This window comes from Bos indicus, chromosome 18 (assembly GCF_029378745.1).
Source record: "Bos indicus isolate NIAB-ARS_2022 breed Sahiwal x Tharparkar chromosome 18, NIAB-ARS_B.indTharparkar_mat_pri_1.0, whole genome shotgun sequence".
NCBI classification, from domain to species: domain Eukaryota; kingdom Metazoa; phylum Chordata; class Mammalia; order Artiodactyla; family Bovidae; genus Bos; species Bos indicus.
Window position 1 is genome coordinate 64,152,448 of NC_091777.1, and position 22,333 is coordinate 64,174,780.

At 43.0% G+C, this 22,333-nt stretch overlaps 1 protein-coding gene and 1 pseudogene across 1 annotated transcript; both read left to right on the forward strand.

Moving 5' to 3' along the window:
• Positions 1-6,429: 6,429 nt before the first annotated feature.
• LOC139177368 (vomeronasal type-1 receptor 4-like) lies at positions 6,430-7,670 on the forward strand. Its single transcript, XM_070772457.1, has one exon. The coding sequence runs from the start codon at positions 6,553-6,555 to the stop codon at positions 7,561-7,563; it is 1,011 nt and encodes a 336-aa protein (XP_070628558.1). The 5' UTR covers positions 6,430-6,552; the 3' UTR covers positions 7,564-7,670.
• Positions 7,671-14,231: 6,561 nt separating this feature from the next.
• On the forward strand, positions 14,232-20,692 carry LOC109572057 (vomeronasal type-1 receptor 4-like; annotated as a pseudogene).
• The last annotated feature ends 1,641 nt before the right edge of the window (positions 20,693-22,333 follow it).

Consider the following 22,333-nt stretch of genomic DNA (forward strand, 5'->3'; position numbering starts at 1 on the left):
ACCTGGATTTTCTTTATATAGTCGACCGTCATTAAATTTTATTGTTTAGGCGGAACAATAATTGGAAGGACAGCCTAGAGGATTTCGTCTCCATATTTGTCCCTTGAATATTTCATTTTCATCCTTGCAAACAGCAACTTGGGGTTTATTTTCTGTTTGTCTTATCTTACTATTCCTGTGTTTTATTTTGCCTTTTCTTTGGACGTTGTGGTATTTGATCAGTTCATATTTTCTATTTCTTCCTGGTTCAGCCTTGGAAAGTTGTACCTTTCTAAGAATTTGTCCATTTCTTCCATGTTTTCCATTTTATAGACTCAAGTGGTCTCTTAAGATTTTGTGTACTTCTGGGGTGTTGGTTGTACTTTCTCATTTCTGTTTTTGGATTTTATTGATTGAGATCTCTCCCTTTTATTCGTAACGAGTCTGGCTAAAAGGTAATCCATTTTGTTTATCTTTCCAAGGAAGCAGCTTTCAGTTTCACTGATCTCCTCTATCACTTATTTTTCTCTCCATTTTATTTATTTCTGCTGTGATCTTTATGATTTCTTCTTTTTAACTTTGGGTTTTGCTGTCCTTCTTTCTCAAGTTGCATTAGGTGTAATATTAGGTTGTTTAGCTGAGGTTTTTTTTCCCCTAGTTTTGTGGCTAGTATCTGTATAAACTTCCCTTTTAGAACTGTTTTTGCTGCTTCCCACAGGTTTTGAGTCATCATGCTTTCATTTTCGTTTGTCTCTAGGATTTTTAATTTCCTCCTTGATTTCTTCAGCAAACCACTGGGTTTTCACTAGCATGTTGTTTAGTCTCTACGTGTGTTTTTTTTTTTTTCTTCAGGTTTTTCCTTGTATTTGATTCTTGTCTCATAGCATTGCAATTGGAAAAGACTTTTGAGATCATTTCCATTTCCTTAACTTTACTGAGGCTTGCTTTATGACCCAGCCTGTGAACCTCCTGTAGAACAACCTACATGCCATTGAAGACATTGTGTAATCTGCTGCTTTTGTATGGATGCTCAATATCTACCAACTACAGACTCTAAGGTCTAATGTGTTATTTTCAGTCTGTGCTTCCTTCATTTTCTGCCTGGGTGATCTATTTACTGATGTAAGTGGAAAGTTGAAATCCCCTCCTATGATTGTGTTTCTGTTGATTTCTCCTTTTATGTCTATCAATATTTGACTTATACTTTGAGGTGCTCCTGTGAAGAATCAATGCTCGAATTCTGGTGCTGAAGAAGACTCTTGAGAGTCCCTGTGACAGCAGAGAGTGCAAACCAGTCCATCCTAAAGGAAATGAACCCTGAATATTCATCAGAAGGACTGATGCTGAAGCTGAAGGTACAATACTTTGTCCTCCTGATGGGAAGAGCCAACTCAATGGAAAAGACCCTGATGCTGCAAAAGATTGAGAGCAGGAGGAGAAGGGGACAACAGAGGATGAGACGGTTGGATGACATCACCAACTCAATGGAACTTGAACTTGAGCAAACTCTGGGAGATATCAAAGGACAAGGAAGCCTTGATGTGCTGTAGTTCATAGGGTCGCAAAGAGTCAAACACTACATAGCAACTGAACAACAATAAATGTTGGTGCATATATATTTAAAATTATTATATCTTTTTCTTCAACTGATCACTTGTCCCCTGTTCATTATGTAGTGTTCTTCTTTGTCTCTTCACAAAGTCTATTTTATCTCCTATCCAATTCAAATGGCTCAGAACCTAGAGACAGGCTGGTGGTCCAGTGAGAATCTCTAGGAGGGGGATCCATGGGTGACTTAGAACAAATTATAATCTCCTTATAGAGTCATGTGGACACGAGGGAGACCTGAGGGCCGTGAGGAGGGGAACACCAGCTTCAAAGAGATTATTTTCCAGATTAAACAAACCAAGATCATATGTAGAAAGTGTTGTGAAACTTAAACTCAGGAGAAAGCCCAGCATCCAGATCCCATGCTGATGATCAGTGAGAATACACTTTGGAAGAGTTTGGAAAAGTGAGACCATGAGGGAAAATGCCCAATGGGAGACACAGTGAAGGGAGGCCAGGTGCTCTGTGAGTGTCCCTCCCCCAGCTATGACTTTCACTGTAAACTTGGGTTCTCTCACAGGGAACTCAGAAAACTCTCCCTGCCCTCTGCTCAGCTGCCCATGTGGACTTTCTCAGTAATTGCCAGGAGTTGTCAGTAGTCCCCAGGCGTGGGTGAGGGTGACGAGCACTGGGGGTAAGATTTGCCTCTCACTGGAGATGCCCCAGACTCTCCATGCAGACAGTGTCACCTCCACTTCAGATGACATGATAATGGCTCCTCTGTGGGGAGAGTGGCCCCAGGGACCCTGTCCCTATAACTGGGGCCCATCCTGACTGACACTTCCCTGCACAGAGTGTGGAGCCAAGTGCAGGCAGGTGAGTGCTCCCTTGTGTTCAGTCTCAGGGCAGGAAACAGGAGAGCTGGCTCTCAGCAGGAGAGGAGCTCAGAGCTGTGTGGTCAGCGCCTTGGGCAGGATAGGTGCTCCCCTGCCTTATCCTCAGCTGCCCTGTCCATGCCCTGGCTGGCAAGTGGAAGGTGGGAATGTGCTTCGGTGTGTATCTGAGGGGGACCAGAGCTGTGAGTTCACTGAAAATCTCTGTGTCCTGGGGTCCCTGACAATGAGGGGAAGAGGGAGGGGGTCACTGTGGAATCTGTGCCAAGCCCTGTATGAGCAGAGCCCCAGGCTTCTCAATCTTGTATAAAAGGTCCTAGTGACGTCCTCGAACCTAATTGGTTAGTGCTGGATGTGAGTAAGGTGAGATAAATTGATGTGCAGAATTTGGGTTAGAACCTGAAAGTCCTGAAACAAGATCCAGTGACAGACACATACACACACAAACAGAAACACAGAGAGAAAGGCCGCCCTGTAACACCTTCACATGTTCCTTCACAGGCTGCAGTTGGCTCAGGCATTTCCGTCATGGTATTCCATTGAGATTCTGCATTTGTGTTATGTATGTCAGTGTGGCCATGTCTTCCCCTCTCTAACTGAATGGCAAAACGCCCTCAGCCTTTTTAACTTGAGCAGCTGCTGTTACCGTGCAGTCGCTCAGTCGTGTCTGACTCTTTGCGACCCCATAGACTGCAGCCCGCCATGTTCCTCCATCCACGGGATTTCCCAGGCAAAAATACTGTAGTGGGTTGCCATTTCCTTCTCCAACCCCTATGTATAAAATGACAATGAGAAGCTACAGTGTAGCACAGAGAACTCTACTCAGTGCTCTGTGGTGACCTAAATGGGAGGGAAATCTAATAAGGAGTGGGTAAGTATATATGTATAGCTGATTCACTTTGCTGTACAGGAGAATGTAATGTAACATTGTAAAGCAACAACACTTGAATGAAAAAATATTCCACTGTATAACGCACCACAGCTTCCTTATCTATTCTTCTATCAGTAGACCCTTGGGGTGTTTCCACGCCTTGGCTGTCGTAACAATGTACCAGTGAACACGGAGTGCAGGTATCTTTTCCTGATCGTGGTTTCTTTTCCTTTGATCTATCCTAGAAGTGTGACTGCTGGCTGGTATGGGAGTTCTGGTTTTAACTTCTGAGGAACTGCCATAACGTTTTCCACGAGGATGTACCAGTTTACATTCCCAACAGTGTGTAAAGTATTTTTTTCTCTCAACCTCCTTGCCAGTGTGTTGCCTTTTGGATTTTGGAGAACAGACAGACTAACAGGTGAGAGATGTTATCTCATTGTAATTTTGATCTGATGACTAGAGATATTGAACTCCTGTCCATGCACCTTTTAACTCTTTGTATGTCTTCTTTGGAAAAATGTCTGTTCAGGTCCTTTGCCCATTTTGGGGGGGAGAGGGAGAATAGAGGAATTTTAATTCTTTTGTGTTGACATTTGTACAATAATAATATATTCTATAATTAAACAATTTATTCAAAAAACTAACATATACTTCTCACCCTTGCCCCAGCTATATTTCTTATGCCTGCCATCTTAGGGTTGATGCCTCCATCCCCCTAGCTTGGAAATCTGGGCCCCCACTTTGACTCTTCATCCTCCCATCCGGTCTCCATGTCCTGCCCTTTCCACTTTCTGAAGCCATTCCTAGTCCATTTTTTTATATTGAGGTATACCTGATATATAACATGTGCTAGTTTCAAGTATACAACATAATCATTCAATATTTGTATGCATTATGAAATGATCACTATATAAGCCTAGTTAATATCCATCACCATATACAATTACAAACAATGTTTTTCTTGTGAGGAAGATTTAAAAATGTACTTTCTTCACAATTTTCAAATATGCAAAACAGTATTATTAACTATAGTCATCCTGCTGTATATTACATCCCCCAGATTTAGTCCATCCTTTATCCCCATGTCTCTGCCATTGCTCTGGTAAAGACCACAGCTACCTCTTGCCTCATGGTCGCAGCATCTCCCCAGGTATCTCTGCCTCTCCACTCACTGTCCACATAGTCCCAAGTTCATGCTTTTCAATGTTATATATGATTGTGGCACTCCCCATGCCAGTAGAATTAAATTCCAGTCCTCAGAGCTCTTCAGTCTGCTCTGGTGACTTTTTAAAATTCTCACTCTCTTTCAGCCATCAACCAGACTCCTTTACATTTCCTTTATACCCTTCAAAACTATCTCCTGAAAAGAAAAGAAAAAAAGATATAAAAGTATCTTGCAAGAACTGACTTGAAAAAAAAAAAAAAAAAGGTAAGTGGAAAGCTCTAAGTTCAATCTGAGATACCGTTAAAAAACAGAAAAGTTCAGTTCTTAAAAGCATGTTTGAGGGCCTTGCTGTTAAAAAGAAATCCATCCTATTTAGCTGAGGTATATAATTGAGGAAAAACCTAATTTATGGACTTCATCAAATGGAAAAGTGTCCACATAAGAGAATGGGTGTCAGTGGTTTGAAGTATAATCCTGGGGACAATAATGGAGCCCTTTGTAATTTTTAAAAATATTTGTTCATTCCTTTATTTATTTTTGTCTGCACTGGGTCTTCGTTGCGGTGTGCAGGCTTTCTCTCGTTGCGAGTAGAGGCTACTTTCTAACTGCAATGCACAGGCTTCTCACTGCGGTGGCTTCTCTTGTTGCGGAGCTCGGGCTCTAGGGTGTGTGGGCTTTGGTAGTTCAAGCTCCCGGCTCTAGGGTGTGGGCTCAGAGTTGTGGCACTCGGGCTTAGTTGCCCCAAGTCATGTGGGATCCTCCTGAACCAGGGATCAAACTCATGTCTTCTGCCTTGTCAGGCAGATTCTTAACCACTAGACCACCAAGGACGTTCCAAGGAGCACTCTTAAGGCCATGTCACAAATGATCTCACAGGGCTCCTCTGTCCATGGAATTTTTTCCAGGCAAGAGTACTGGAGTGTGTGGCCCTTTCCTCCTCCAGGGGTTCTTCCTGCACCAGGGCTTGAAACTGCGTCTCCTCAGCTCCTGCATTGCAGGCGAATTCCTTGCTGGTGAGCCATTAAGTGACTACTGGGTGTAAACTCTGAGCCTTTGACCCTCCTTTGCCTGTTTCAAACTGGATTATTTGGGGATCTGCCCAAATTGGATATTCACTCATTACTGGGTGTGTGGTTTGCTAATATTGACTCCTATTGTATAGCTGCATTTTCATGATTTCCTTTGCTCTGAGGAGGCTCTTACGTGCTGCACCACTCACTTACCTTTGCTTTTGTTGTCAAATGCAAACCATTATGACCAGGACTAATTTCAGGGAGCTTACTTCTTTCCTCTGGGAATTTCATGGCTTCACATCTTACATCCAAATCTTAATCCAGTTCAGATCATTTCTGTGTGTGATGTAAAATAGCGCCCAGTCTTTTTCAGTGTTTGAAAGTGAGATATAATTGACATAACATTATGTCAGTTTTATGGGTACAAAATAATGATTCACTGTTTGCATGTATTGCAGTTGATCACAGTGTGTCTAATTAAAATCTATGATATACATAGTCACAATTTTTTTCTTCTGGTCAGAATTTTAAGGTATCTTTAGATGTGGATTTCCAATTTTCCAAACATCATTTATTAAAGAAACTATCCTTTTACAATTATGTATCCTTAGTGCCTTTGTGACTGATTAGCCAAAGGAGCATACATTTATTTCTGCGCTCTCTATTCTGTCCCACTGATCTGTTTTTATGCCTATACCATACTGTTTCTGTTACCATAGATTTGACATATATTTTGAAATGAGGAAGCTTGATGTTTTGTTCTTCTCTCACAAGATGTTTAGAGTATTTGGGAGTATTTTATGGTTGCATACAATTTGGGGTTTTTTTTTCTATTTCTGTGAATAATGACAAAAATGGGTGAACTAAATCAACAATGCTGTTGAACAAAATAGATATAACCATCACTTTGTAGACCCTGCATGGAGAGTGAACATCAGGATGTAAAAGTAAATACAAAGCAAAACCAAATAAATAATGGTGAATGCTTTAACTGGTGTCTGGATTATTTCATCCTGGTAAAGTAATTCTCTAGACTGTGAGGCTCTTTTTTTTTTTTTTTTTCCCCAGGAAAAATAAAATATGGAAATCCTTGTGCAGTACTGGTTGTATAAGAAGACAGCTGATGTCACCACCACCACCACAGCCTTCTTTCTGCTCCAGGACACTCTTGACATCCTCTCCATGTTTTTTCACAAAGATGCCCTGAGAACCACAAGTGAGGCTGCTCTCCAAATCACGTATCTTATACAGATGGTGATAGGGTCCCTGGTCAATGTCATACTTTTCTTCCACAGCATCTCTCCAGTCTTGATTGGCCAAAGCCAGAGACCCACAGACATGATTCATACCCACATGGCGGTTGCCAATCTCTTGGTTCTTCTGTCCCCTGGCATTCCCCACACAATGGCAGCTTTTATTCCAAGGAATCCTCTGTCCAGGCTTGGATGTAAGTTTGTGTATTACTTACAGAAAATGGCTCGCAGCACCGCCCTGTGCTCCACCTGCGTCCTGAGCACATATCAGTCCTTCACTCTTACCTCCAGGAGACTGGAGTGGGTGATGCTCAGAGGAAGGGCCCCCAAGGTCATTGGTCCTTCCTGCTGCACCTGCTGGATGCTCAGCTTCTTAATGTACATCCGTGTTCCTCTCAAACTCACTGGTCCACAGAACACGCACAACTATACTGATACCAAAGGCACGTGGTTCTGTTCATCCTCACCTACTGAAATAGGTACGAGTTATTTGTGGTCCATCTCTGATGCCATGTATTTTGGCGTCATGCTCTGGTCCAGTGGCTCCATGGTGCTTCTCCTGCTCAGACACCGCCAGAGGGTGCAGTATATTCACACCCCCACTGGGCACCACAGATGCCCCCCGGAGACCAGAGCCGCCCACACCATCCTGATGCTGGTGGTCACCTTCATCACCTTCTACTTCCTAAATTCTGTTGTGTCTTTTTATATTGCAGCCTTCTTTGATATTCGTCTATGGTTGATACAGACCTCTAATGTACTGGGTTCCTGTTTTCCCACCATTTCCCCTTTCCTGCTGCTTCTTAGATATCCTAGAACTCCTAGGTTCTGCTCTTGACTTGTTAGAATGTATGGGTAAAGTGCTAAATATCTAGCAGTCACTTTCAATAACCGCAATTATTCTGTAAGCACTCAGTATCCATTTTTTTGAGGTACGATTCACACATAACCTTGCATTAGTTCCGATAGACAACACAAAGAATGGGCATTTATTTATGTTTCAGAATGATCATCATAAGTCTAGTACAATCCCCTCATCTTCACAGACGATACGACTTTCTTTCTTGTGATATGAACTTTGCCATGTTTATTGATTTTATTTAGTTAGTTGTTTTTTTATTTAGCTGTGGGGCACATGGGATCTTCGTTCCAAAACCAAGGATCAAATCAGCACCCCCTGCAGTGGCAGATCCAAGTCTTAACCACCAGGGAAGTCCCTGTGATGAGAACTTTGAAGGTTGACTCTCTTGTAGTTCTTCAGTCATTAAGTTGTATCCAACTCTTTGTGACCCCATGGACTGCAGCACACCAGGCTCCCCTGTCCTTCACCATCTCCTGGAGTTTGCTCAAAATTCAAGTCCACTGAGCGTGATGCTATTAAACCGTTGCATCCTCTGTCACTCACTTCTCCTTTTGCCTTCAGTCATTCCCAGCATCAAGGTCTTTACCAATGAGTCGGCTCCTTGCATCAGGTGCCAAAGTATTGGAGTTTCAGCTTCAGTATCAATCCTCCTAATGAATACTCAGGGTTGATTTCCTTTAGGATTGACTAATTAGATCTCCTTGCAGTTCAAGGGACTCTCAAGTCTCAACACCACAGTTCAAAAGCATCAATCCTTCATTGCTCAGCCTTTTTTTGGTCTAGCTCTCACATCCATACATGACTACTGGAAAAACCATAGCTTTGACGATCTGAACTGTTGTCAGCAAAGTGATGTCTCTGCTTTTTAATATACTGTCAATGCTTATCATAGCTTTTCATCCAGTCTTTTCATTTCATGGCTTCAGTCACCATCCGCAGTGATTCTGGAGCCCAAGAAAATAAAATCTATCACTGTCCACTTTCCCCCTTCTATTTGCCATGAAGTGATGGGACCAGATGCCATGTTCTTAGCTTTTTTGTAGTGTTTGACTCTCACACAGGCTGGGCTTCCCAGGTGGTGCTACAGGTAAAGAACCCACCTGCCAGGGCAGAAGACGTGGGGTCAGTCCCTGGGTCAGGAAGATCCCCGGGAGGAGGGTACAGAAATCTAGTCCAGTATTCTTGCCTGGAGAATTAGAAGGACAGAGGAGCCTGGCAGGCTATGGTCCATAGGGTCACAAAGAAAGAGTCGGACATGACTGAAGTGACATATGCAATGAAATATAATTGATTATATTCACCATGTGGTTCATCACATCCCCTTGACTTGCTTATTTTATAACTAGAAGTGGATACCTTTTGATGTCCGTACTCAATACCAAATTTCTACATAATTTCCAAGACCTGAGAAGGTTCATTTAATTCCAGAGATGCCTTAGGAGATCTGAAAGTCAATCCATGAATTATCAGCTTGAGAAGTGTACAAACCATTACTAAGAAACCATTTCACCTTGACCAACGCAGCTGTCTGAAGAAGATCTCCTTTCTTTAGGAACATTTCAAGAGTTTCACCAAATTTTATCCTTGTGTGTTGTGGCTAATACTGGATACACACTGGCATAATCCAATATTGATCTCCATGAATATTATTCTTGTGTGGGTGGAGATTTAATTTCTGAGATAAAGGTAATACAAATGAAAATGGAGAATATGTTTTTCTATACTGTGTTTTTCTATTGTGTAACTTTATTTCACTTCTATTTCTCCAAAATGCTGTAGTGTTACATGGAAAATCAGTGCTGTTCAATGGCTTGCTTGTCCTTTAAACCTGGATTGTTTACATGGTAGACTCTCAATAAATGTAGTCGATTAGATGGATGGTGTGAGCTGAAGGAAAGAGTAGTAGCTGCCTTCTTTTTTATTTGTCACTTGCATATATAGTTTTCATCATTGCATTTTGTAAATTTGAGATTTGTTTCTATTTGTCTAATTTCTTTTTTTTCTGTTTTTTGCCTTCCTTTTAGTGTGTTATTTATAAACTCCTATTTTTAAATTTAAGGTGTTAATGGATAACTATCTTTCAGTGATCTTTTGTTCATCATGTAAGGATCCCCCAGTAGTGTATCTATATACATTATTACTGACAAGTAATGCTATGGTTTTAGCTGTCATGAGATAGTTGTACCTTATACAAAATAAGAAATGAAGAGAAAGTAGAGTTTATGCAAGTGTCAATGTGATTGCCTTTTCCAATGCTTGTACTTCTTTTTTGTAAATGTTGTTTTCTTTGATACAATTGTCTTCTGAGTGAAGAAGTCCCTTTAACTTTTAAGGAGTTAGTTCTACTATGAGTGGATTGTTTCAATATCTATATATCTAAAAATATCATAATTTTACTTCTTGTTTTTCCTATTAAAGTGTATTAAAGCTAATAAAATGTGATCAATAGTAGAAATATATTTAGTGATAGACAACCTCCTCTTAAACAATAAGAAATTAACTGCCTATGAATTATTTTTATCTTTAAAATAATTGAATAGAAGTAATTTCAACCCTACTTCATTTTTCACACTACTAGATATAAACAAGATAACCTACTGTGTGGCCCAGAACTGGCAGCCCTCCTGCTCATCGGGCACAGTAAGAATGGGGCTCTCTAATGTGAGTCAGATGAACTGAGGTGGATGAACATAGAGCCTGTTATACAGAGTGAAGTAAATCAGAGAGAGAATAACAAATACCATATATTAATGCACACATACGGAATCTATAAAAATGGCATATGAACCTATTTGCCAGGCAGGCATAGAGACGTAGAGGTAGAGAACAGACTTGTAGACACAGCGGGGGGAAGGCGAGCATGGAATGAATAGAAAGGGTGGCATTGAAATATACACAACACCATGTGTAAATAGATAGCTAGCGGAAAGCTGCTGCAGAACACAGGCAGGTTAACTCAGTGCTGTTTGAGGACATAGAGGGGTGGGATGGGGTGGGCAGGGAGGCTCTGGACAGAGGGGATGTATATATACTTACAGCTGATTCATGTTGTCATATGGCAGAAACCAACACAACATTTTTTTTTTTTTTGAGGGCTTAAACACAGTAGCTTATTTATTTAATGAATTAGTTGTAGTTTTTGAAATTGTGGTAAAACACATTTAACATAGAGTTTTCCATTTAACTGTTAAAAAATTTTAGGTTTTGGTAAAAATACATAACAAACTTTAGTATTTTAGCAACTTTTAAGTATACAGTTCAGCAGCATACATCCACATTGTTGTGCAACTATTACCACTGTTCACCTCCAGATATTTTTATTATCCCAGACTGAAATTCTGTATCCTTTAAATAATACCTCTCCATTTCTTGAACCTTCCAGCCTCTGGTAACCACCTATGAATTTGACTACTCTGGGTACCTCATGTGTGTACTAAGTTGCTTCTTGTCTGACTCTTCATGTCCAACTCTTTGCAACCCTGTGGACGATAGCCCACAAGGCTCCTCTGTCCATGGAGATTCTTTAAGCAATTATCCTCCAATTAAAAATTTTTTAAAATATTAATAATAAAAAAAGATGGCGGTCCAAGGAAGGCCAAGCCAGGGCGTCTAGTGCACAAGAAGACCTGTACTACCATTGCCTTTACACAAGTCAGCTTGGACGACAAGGCCACTTCCGCTGAGCTGGTGGAAGCTGTCAGCACCTGTTACAACGACAGATATCATGAGATCCACCATCACTGGGGAGGCCGTGTCCTGGGTCCCAAATCAGTGGCTCTCGGTGCCAAGGTAGAAAAGGTGAGGGTCAAAGAACAGGCCACCAAACTGGGCTAAATGTACACTATTGAGCTTTCTGTTCGAGAGAGTAATAAATACTTCGTAGACCAGAAAAAAAATTTTTTGGCTGTTTGACATGTAGGAACTTGATTCCCCAACCAGGGATCAAAACTGCACCCTCTGCATTGGAAGTGTGGAGTCCTAACCACTGGACTTCCAAGGAGATCACCCAAAATTTCTTATAGAAAGTCATAGGAATGCTAGACTCAGGATCCAGTGATGATGCTCATTATTTTGGAGACATGAAAATGCATTGAGTGTTACATGGGGGGCTGAATGGGAGGGCAGTTTGGAGGAGAATGGATACATGTATATATATAGCTGAGCTCCTTTGCTGTCCACCTGAAACAGTCACAACATGGTTAATTGGCTATACTCCAATACAAAATATATAGTTTAATTGTAAAAATCTGAAAAACAAAACAAAACAAAAAAAGGATCTGGGCTTTTGTCCCAGGTTGATGAACATTTCCTAAAATGAGTGTGGTAAAGACCACAAGAGGCTTCCCTGGTGGCACAGTGGTAAAGAATCCACCGGCTAAACTAGGAGACGTGGATTTTACTCCTGGGTGGGGAAGATCCCCTGGAGAAGGAAATGGCAACCCCCTCCAGTATTCTTCTCTGGGAAATCCCATGGACAGAAGGGCCTGGAGGGTTACAGCCAGTGGGGTCGCAAAGAGTCCGACAAGACTTAGAGACCAAACAACAGCCAAGACCGCTCTCTGAATAAAGTAAGACCACTGAGTGGTGTACTTTAGATGGGTGAGTTATATGGTATGTGAATTAAAGCTTCTCAAAGACACTGTTACCAAAACCGAATTGGTAAACACCTGCCTATATATAAAGAAAATACCTGGAGGAATAAGCCCAGTTGGAAGTGTGGTAAAAGAAAAAAAACTTTGATGCACCTTCAAGCGATCCTATAGTACCCGATGACAACTGTGATTCTGAACTACCATTTTCCACAGGGAATTCAGAAAAAAGTTTTCTGCCAGCTATTTGACTGCCCATTCAGATCTTTTCATTGATTCCCAAAAGCTGTCCTTAATCTCCCAAGAAGGAAGATGATGATTTACACTGGGGATAACATTTGCTCCTCGCTGGAAACGCCCCAGACTCCCCATGCAGTCAGTGTCACCCACACAGCAGGTGGCGTGATAATGGAATCTCTGTGGAGAGACCAAGGCTACAAACACCGTCCCTATAACCATGACCTCAGGTGCTCGGCGCTCATCCTGAGTGACACGTCCCTGCACAGAGCTCTGAAGCAAAGACCAGCCATGTGAGTGCTTCTTTCTGTTCAATCTCAGGGCAAAGACATGGAGAGACGTTTCCTCCAGCAGGAGAGGGACTTAAGACTTAACTCAGACTGGGCAGGACAGGGGCAACATGGCCTCACTTGAGCACTCACATCCATGCTCTGCTGGGTGGAGGGTGGCTGTGAGCCCAGGAGTGTCTTAGGCTGGGAGCAGAGCTGGGTGGTCCACTGTAGATCCCTGTGCCCTGGAGTTTCTAAAGATGGGAGGAGGGATGTGGTCTCTCTGGAATGTGTGCTAAGCCTTGGATGACCCTGTCACCGAGCTCCTCCCTGTTGTTAACAAGGACTCTGCTCACTGTGAGCTTCCCTGGTAGCTCAGCTGGTACAGAATCTGCCTGCAATGCTGGAGACCTGGATTCGATCCCTAGGTTGGGAAGATCCGCTGGAGAAGGGAAAGGTTACCCACTCCAGTACTCTGGCCTGTAGAATTTCACGGGCTGTATAGTCCATGGGGTCGAAGAGAGTTGGACATGACTGAGCGACTTCCACTTTCACTGCTCACTGTAGCAGACCTCACCCATCTATGCTTGCAGGGGAAGGAGTCCCCCTCCCCCCTTTGTCAGTGTGTCTCAACCTGACCCTACTCAGGCTCCTTGAGTCCCGTTGCCCACAGCTCCTGACGATGCCTCTAAGCAGCTCATTCTCGGCATTCCCTCAGCACTGGGCTACACACCAGCTCTGATTTCAGGGCTCACCTGTGATGAGTTACCTACTCCTCTGTTAATGCAACAGGATTAATTCCTGCTGCTTCCACTGTATTGTAAGCATTTTTACTCACAGAAGTTAAAAAAAAAAAAACCCTAAACTGTATGAGAAAGTTAGGGTAGCAAAAGTGCTCAGGAGCAAAAGAGACAGAACTGCCTTTAATGGTGTTTCCTGAAAGCAGAGCCCTGTCAGCACCTGCTGTGAATTAGTTTCTGACTCTGGCTGTGGTGGCGTCCCCCGTGTGTGACCGTGTGGGGCTGGGGATCATGGACTGTGTGGGGGCAGGTGTGTCCTTCTGATTGGGACTGTTGGTGTCAGGGAGGCACCTCACCTGTGGGGTTGATTTCTGTGTCTCTCAGGATATGTACATCCGGTGGATTTGACCACACCTCTCACCCCAGAATACCCAGCCTCACAGGAAGGTCGTGGGCCATGTGTGTGGGAGGAGAGGTGCAAGAGGATGAAAGGACAGGCATGAACAGGAGTCTCTGGGAGCTGTGATGTAGGGAGACACGAGGGGGCTTCCTGAGGATCCTATAAAGAGTTACTGTGCATTGACATTCATGTCAGGGCTTCTACTGATACAGTTCCATCGGACTCATGGAGCAGCCGCATTAGGAGGGCCAGGCTCAGGGCACCCCCAGGATGGGCCAGAGCAGCCTGAAATAGGCTGGACAGGACGCAGTGCAGGTAGAAGTTGCCGTACAGCCTTGCAGGGCAGGACCCACAGTCCACTCACCTGTCTGGGACCTTTCCTCGGGGGCTGCCGGGAGATCAGGGGTACATGTCCATCTTCGAGCCCCAGGAGCTACAGCGAGATCAGAGGTACCTGAACAGGCCTGTGCCTCAGGAACTGTCACAAGAGCAGGAGCATATGTCCAAGTCCTCTTTCCAGGAGCTGTCGCGAGAGCAGGGGTAAGAGTCTAGGAACTGTCACGAGAGCAGGATCAGTGTTTAGGTCCTCGTCCCAGTAAACTCTAGCAAAACCGGAAGTGGTGCCTGCACACAGCAGCTCCAGCACGAGCCACAGCTGAGGGAGAGGCTGGCCGGGAGCCATGGTGCTTGTCAGGCGACCGCTGCATCTGCCGGGGCAGTATTTCTTGTTTCTGTGAGATCTCAATTTATCAGGGAGAGAGAGCGGAGAGGAGCAAACGAACAAAAAGGTGTGAATCTAATCTTGAGGTGAAGAGAGCGAGTCAGTCATACTGATTGAGGGGGCTCCTGAGGTGACTCTGAGAAGGTGGAGCCAGGAGGCTGAGCCTGAAGGACCAGACCGTTGAAGTGGCGGGAAGAGGGGCGACTAGGAGCTGGGAGGGGAGGCCAGGACGCGCTTCCTGCTTTGAGGGGAAGTAATACCGCAGCTGTGGTAGGAAAAGGAGCGAGGGCGGCCATGGGGTTACAAACGCCTTAGATGCCCGAAGTCACTGTTTCCTTCTCACGTTGCTGCAGGTGCTCAGTGACAAGGCGAATGTTCATCTTTCCAAACGCCAGCTTGTGGTTTCCCTGGTCTTTTCTATTGTTTTCTGGTCTCTATTTCATTTATTTCCATCCGTTCTTTTTTATTTCCTTGTATCCATTAACTTTTCCTTAGTTTGGGGTTTGGTTTTGGGGGACTGAAGAGGGGGTGTTGGTGATTTTTGGTGGTTTTTGGTCGCTTTGATCCTTGTGGTAAAAAGTTACCTTGGTTACTAGAATCTTTTTTCTTTATGTAGGCATCTGTTGTGAAAACGTCCCTCTTAGAACAACTTGTGCTGAATCCCATGACCTTCTGTTTGCTATGTTTCCACTCACTCTTGTCTCAAGGTCTTTTATTTCCTCTTGGATTTTTCTTTGACCACTGTTTGCTCTAGAGGTGGTTGTTCATCTCCACGTATCTGAATTTTCCGACTTTCCTGCTGTTATTGGCATCTAGTTTCATATCAGGGGGTTAGAAAAGACACTTCATGGGATTTCAGCCTCAATATGTTGAGACTTGTTTGGGGGACCTCGCTGGTGATCCAGTTCAGATCATTTTTGTATAAGATAGTGTCCAACTTTTGTTTTTGCAGTTTTTAAAATTGGAATACAACTGATATATTGTTATGTCGGTTTCACGGGTAAAACAATGATTCAGTACTTGTGAGTAATACTATTAATTTGACATGTATACATTATGATGTGTAAAATAGATAACTAATGAGAACCTACTGTATAGCTCAGGGAACTCTACTCAATGCTCAGTGGTGACCTAAAGGTGAAGAAAAGAGGGGATAAGTATACATATAAGTGAATCACTTTGCTGTACAGCAGAAACTAAATAGTATTGTAAAGCACACAATGCAACACAGCCATACTCCAATAAAAACATATGTTACAACATTGTAACACAACTATCCTCCAATGAAAAACATCCCATTGTATAATACACCACAGCTTCTTTATGTATTTATTTATCAGTGGACACTTAGATTATTTCCAGGTCTTAGATGTTTTAATAATTCAACAACAATGTATCTGAGTGGGACCAAGGCGCTGAGTTCACTGCAAATCCCTGTGCCCTGGGTTCTCTGACAATGAGGAAAAAAGAGGGGGTCACTGTGGAATCTGTCAAGTCTGCATGACCAGAGCCACTGAGCTTCTCAACCATGTGTAAAGACGTCTACTGACTTCTCAGGACCTAACAAGTTAGACTGTGGGTTATAATTTCTGCTAAGACATTCTGTCAGAGTTCTGGATGTTTTTAAGTTGTGTGTAGAGATGTTACTCATATTTTTGTCTCTCTGATTGAATGGGGAAATGCTCCCCCCGCTATTTTATTCTGGAGCAGGAGAAGAAAGAAAAAAGACTTTGTAATGAGATGAAATCTAATGAATTTTCAACTCTGTGAAAACAGTGCAAATGCTAGAAAATAAGCAATGTATGCCCTTTTTAAAGAATTGGAACTACTAAAATGGAAACTCAACAAATGACCTACTATATAGCACATGGAACTCTGCTCAATTGGATCTGGCAGCCAGGATGGGAGGGGAGTTTGATGGAGAATGGATACCTGTACATGTATGGCTGAGGCCCTTCACTGTTCACCTGAAACTATCATAGCATTGTCAATCACCTATACCTCAGTACAAAATAAAATTTTAAAAAAAAATGGTAATAGGATTAGAATAATACTGTTTGTGGTAATTCAATGCTGAATTTAATATTTTCAAATACAGTGGACTCTACCTTGCACCATGGAATTGTCTGAGTATTTCTGTCCCAAAATTCATATATTGATATCATAATCCCAAACATGATGGTGTCAGGATGTGGGCCTTTGGCCAGGTGGAGACCTCATGAACTATATAAGTGCCCTTATAAAAGAGACCTCGAGAGCTCCATGACTCTCCCCATCACCTGAGGACACAGCAAGAGGCACCAGTCATGAATCAAGAAGGCAGCTCTCCCTAGACAGGAACCATGCTGCAGCCTTGATCTTGGACTTCTAACCTCCAGAACTGTGGGCAATAAATTTCTGTTTATAATCCTCTCAAGTGGGTGATGTTTTGTTGTAGCAGTTCAGACATTCTAAGGCCAGTATTGACCAGGACCCCAGGTGGTTGTCATGGCTAAGGCTTAGCGCCATCAGAGGCAATCTCTGAGAAAAGGCTTAGTGATTCTGCACTGGACGCGGCCTGCTCCGCCCTCCATAGCTCCCCCAGTGTCCCTCTGCCAAGAGCTGAGTTCCTGACTCCTCTGTCCATGGTCCTGGGCACATGATGAGCTCTCTCAGCAGGGCTTCTCCCTCTCTTAGGAGGCCTGCACAGACCAGCTCTGACTTCTGTGCTGAGCTGGGATGAGGTGAGTTACACACTTCTCTGCTGATTGAGTGTCACATTAATTATTATTGCTTCTACTGGCTTGTGTGCATGTTTAGTCACAGCAGATACACAACTCCAAATGATCTGGTGGATTTCTCTGATATTAACTGAGGGAAATATCACTAGACTGACAGAACTGTGAGATGAGTGGTCATCCTGGAGATTCTGTCAGACTCCTCCACACTGAGTCCCCATCAGTCCATTGATTATGATGCAGGATTTCCTCTCCAGGACTTGTTCCAGAGGGATTTCTGCTCACGAATCTTTGCTCCAGTATAATCTTGGTTCCTTCTCTTCACCTGCTGTCCCTTCCCTTGTGGAGGCAGTGATGTCCCCTGTCTCTCACCTCTCTTACTGATTCGAGAATTTTCAGTCTATTTGGTGTTTTCCTTGTTAGGACAGAGACGTGACTCCCAAGCTTCTTACCTGAGGAACTAGAAAGTGCAGGTCCACAAATGAATTTTTAAGTTATGCTGTGTGTGGTAATTCTGATGAAATATGAGTTTCAAACGTGGATAACTGACTCTGTTGAAACTGTATTAAAATCAGCTGGACAATCGTATAAGTTCAATACTTTCACAATTTGTGATTTTTTCTTAATGCATTCTTACAATAGGCAGGAATGTCTCTAAGAGGTTTAGTGTATCTGCTTTTCTGTCTCCTGTCACATAGTCATATACTCAGTACATATTTGTAATCTCTATTATGCATCGACCATGTTGGTAAACAAGATAAATGTGGTCCTTTAAAAAAATATGTATTTATTTATTTGGCTGCCTTGGGTCTTAGGTGCAGCACGTAGGCTTACTTGCTCCTTGGCACATGGAACCTTGGTTCCCTGATAAGTGTTTGATCCTCTGTCTTTGCGTTGCAAGCCGGTTTCTTAACCCCTGGATCCCAGGGAAGTCCGGATGTAGTTCTTAACTTCATGGAACTTACATGCTGGTGGAGAATAAGGATATGCCAAATAGTAGAAATTAATATACTAATAGTGAAAAATATAACTGATGTCATGCATGTATCCTACAGGTTGAACCCCACATGTGGACTATGACAGTCTCTCCCTTCTCAGGAGAGGAAAAGATCCAGAATTCTTTCCCAGTGTTGACCCTGTCATCATCTTCACAGCTTCCTTTCACCTTCAGGACACTGACGTCCTCTCCATGTCTATTCACAGAGATGCCCTGAGAAACCCAGGGGAGGCGGCTGTGACAACCATCTTTCTGTTCCAGGTGGTGGTTGGGGCTCTGGGTAATGTCATCCTTTTTATCCACAGCATCTCTCCAATCTTATTTGGCCAGAAAAAGAGAGGCACGGACGTGATTCTCACACACTCAGTGCTGGCCAATCTCCTGATTATTCTCTTCTCTGGGATTCCCCGTATAATGGCAGTTTTTGTTTTGAGAAAGCCCCTGAACAGTCTCTTGTGTAAGTTTGTGTATTACATACAGAGAATGGCTCGGAGCACTGCCCTGTGCTCCACCTACGTCCTGAGCACCTATCAGTCCTTCACTCTCACCCCCAGGAGAGCGAAGTGGGTGATGCTCAGAGGAAGGGCCCCCAAGTTCATTGGTCCTTCCCATTGCACCTGCTGGATGCTCAGTTTAATGAGCTCAGATGTTAATGAATCTGGATGCTCAGATATTAATGAATATCTGCATTCCCTTGATGATTACTAGTCCAGAGAACACAAGAAATGATACTGACAATCAAGAGAAGTGGTTCTGCTCACCCACAGCTCCTTAGGCAGCTTTTATGTACTTTTGGTCCATCTCTGATGCCGTGTTTCTTACCCTCATGGTCTGGTCCAGTGGCTCCATGGTGCTTCTCCTGCTCAGACACCGCCAGAGGGTGCAGCATATTCACTCTGCCACTGGACACCACAGATGCCCCCTGGAGACCAGAGCTGCCCACAACATCCTGATGCTGGTGGTCACCTTCGTCATCTTCTACCTGCTGAATTCTATTTTTTCTTTTAGTATCAGTGCTTTTTATGCCGGGAGCCGGTGAGGCATTCCACTCGTGACAAAGGTCATGAGGAAGGAGGCTCGGCATACGCAAAGGCGGGATCGAGCCTCAGGAGTCTGCCCGGATATTCTCGAGCATTTTCCCCCAAAAAACCAGAGTCTGCCTACCTTATTGCTTTGTGCTCTCACCTCTGACTTTACTGGGGGCTGTCCCCTACCACCATCTCTCTCTCTCTGTCAAAGAGTTAACTTACAGCTCCAATTAATAAAGTTTCTGGGCAATTAGGAGTGTTTAAGTCCAAACCCCTCAGATGGCTCTCTAACTCGCCTGACAAGTGTACCCAAACTCCTGCAGCTATGCATACGATTGTTTACAGTCTCCTAGCCTCCAGAGGCACGGGAAGCTTAAGATATTCAAATAGCTTAGAGCCTCTCAGAGAGTTAAAAACTGTCAGAATAAACTAGTAAAGGATTTCATTGATGAGTCAATGCTTGTTGCCAAGTTTTCACATCCCCTGAATTGTATCCTTGAATGTGTATTAATTAATAGTTGGTATATAGAAAAAAAATAAGTAGTGGCCTTGGTGTTAGTAACTTTAGACCCTTAAGGTAATAAATTCTTTTCTTTGTTGTAAACCCATTACACATCCGCCCTATAGGAATGCAATTTTGTCTTTGGAAGATGGTGCCAAACCTTAAAATAATTACTCTTAGAGAAAATAAGTCTTTGTTGATAAGTCCTTGTCAAGAGTCATAAAATGTTAGTAGGCCTTCTGGCCAGAAGATGATGTAAATCACCTAAACCATTTGTATACGATAAATTTGCAGGAAAGAAACCTTGGTTTTTGATAAGAATCAAAGACTGCTGACTTTGCATCCCCTATTATCCTCTATGTGTAACTTAGGGTATAAAAGCCCCTGTTAAAAATAAAGCTACGGGCCTTGTTCACCAATGCTTGGTCTCCCCATGTCATTCTTCCCTTTAACTTCCAGCTGAGTCTCCATCTGAAGCGCGGAACCCACCACGCTTACTAATTATGCCTGGGCTTCTAAGACCCACTCGAGAAGGTGTCTAGGGTGAGGCACCTTCCGCTATTCGAGAGGGCGCCTGCGGCCTACGTAAGTGGTGCAAACTTCTTGTCTTGAAGTTTTATTGGTCTCCCACGTAAACCAAGCTACTCAGCCTCTTTTCTCCACTGAATTTTCCTACTGAGCTATCCTCATTCTATTGTTCTCTATATCTCTAATTAGCATATAAATAGTCGCCTAGGCCGTCTCTCCTTCGAATACCCTGGATCACCTGGGGCTGGTCCCCAGCATTTTTAGATTCTTGTCTATGGTTGATACAGACCTTTAGTGTCTTGGCTTCATGTTTTCCCACAGATTCCACCTTCCAGTTGCTCCTGATGGATCCTAGAACTCCTAGGTTCTGCTCTTGAAGAAAAATGGTTAAATAGCTAAATATATAGTGCATCCATGTTCAATCTCTCAGTCATGTCTGACTCTTTGCAACCCCAGGCTCCTCTGTCCATGGAATTTTCTAGGCAAGAATATTGGAGCAGGTTGCCATTTCCTCCTCCGGGGGATTTCCCTAAACCAGGGCTCAACCTGTGTCTCCTGTATCTCCTGCATTGTCAGGCAGGCTCTACCACTGTGCCCCCTGGGAAGCCCCTTAGATACATAGTAGACAGCTTCAATAATAGCCAATTTCTTTCTTCTGCAATTATTTATATATTTATTTTATACCCACTTTTACTGAAGCATAAATAACATGACACAGTATCACTTCAGGTCTTACAACATTATGATTGAATATTTGCATATGTTACAGACAATCAGTCAAATAAGTCTAGTTGATATCTATCTACCTCCATATTGTTTTCAGTGTTGTCTTGTCTGATCCTTCATGATCATGTGCACTGCAGCACACCAGGCCTCCCTGTCCTTCACCATCTCCCAGAGTTTGCTTAAACATATGTCCATTGAGTCGGTGATGCCATCCAACCATCTCATCCTTGTTGCCCTCTTGCCCCTCCTGCCCTCAGTCTCTCTCAGTCAGGGTCTTTTCCAGTGAGTCAGATCTTCACATCAGGTGGATGTGAAGTATCTGAGCTTCAGCATCAGTCCTTCCAATGAATATTCAGGGTTGATTTCCTTTAGCATGGACTGGTTTCATCTCCTTGCTGTTGGAGGGACTCTCAAGAGGCTTCTCCAGCACCACAGTTTGAAGGCATCAGTTCTTCAGTGCTCAGCCTTCTTTATGGTCCACTTCTCACATCCATACATGACTACTGGAAAAACATAGCTTTGACTTTATGGACCTTTGTTGATAAAGTGATGTTCTCTGCTTTTTAATACACTGTCTAGATTTGTCATAGCTTTTCATCCAAGGAGCAAGCATATTTTAATTTCCTGGCTGCAGTCACCATCCACAGTGACTTTGGAGCCCCCAAAATAAAATCTGTCACCATTTCCACCTCTGTACGTACTACAAAAACTTTCTTTTGACAAGAACTTTGAAGATCGACTCTCTTACCACTTTTCATTATGCAATACAGTATTATTAACTACTGTCTCCATGCTGTACATTTATATACCCATGACTAATTTATTTTGTAATTAGAATTTGTTACCACTGATGTTTGTACTCAGTACAAATTTTTACACAAATCCAAACAACTTTGAAGGTCAAATAGATAAATGGGCTTGCTACCTTGAGAGGTCTGAAAGTGAATCCATGAGATTATCAACTTGAAAAAGATTCCAGCCATTACTAAGGAAACCGTCTTCCCCTTGGCCAGTGCAGCTGCCTGAAAGAAGCATCCTTTCTTCCGGAACATCTGAAGTGTTTTCAAAAAGTTTATCTCCCTGTGCTGTAGCTCATATCCGATATACACTTACACATAATCCAGTATTGCTCTACATTATGTTACTCCAGAGGGGGTGGACGTTTTATTTCATAGGTGAGGATAAGAATCCTGGGAAATGGAGACGGTGTTATGTTTTTGTTTGTGGTTTTTTTTTTTTTTCACTCGTGTTTCTCTGATATGCTGTAGTGTTACACAAAAATCAATGTTATT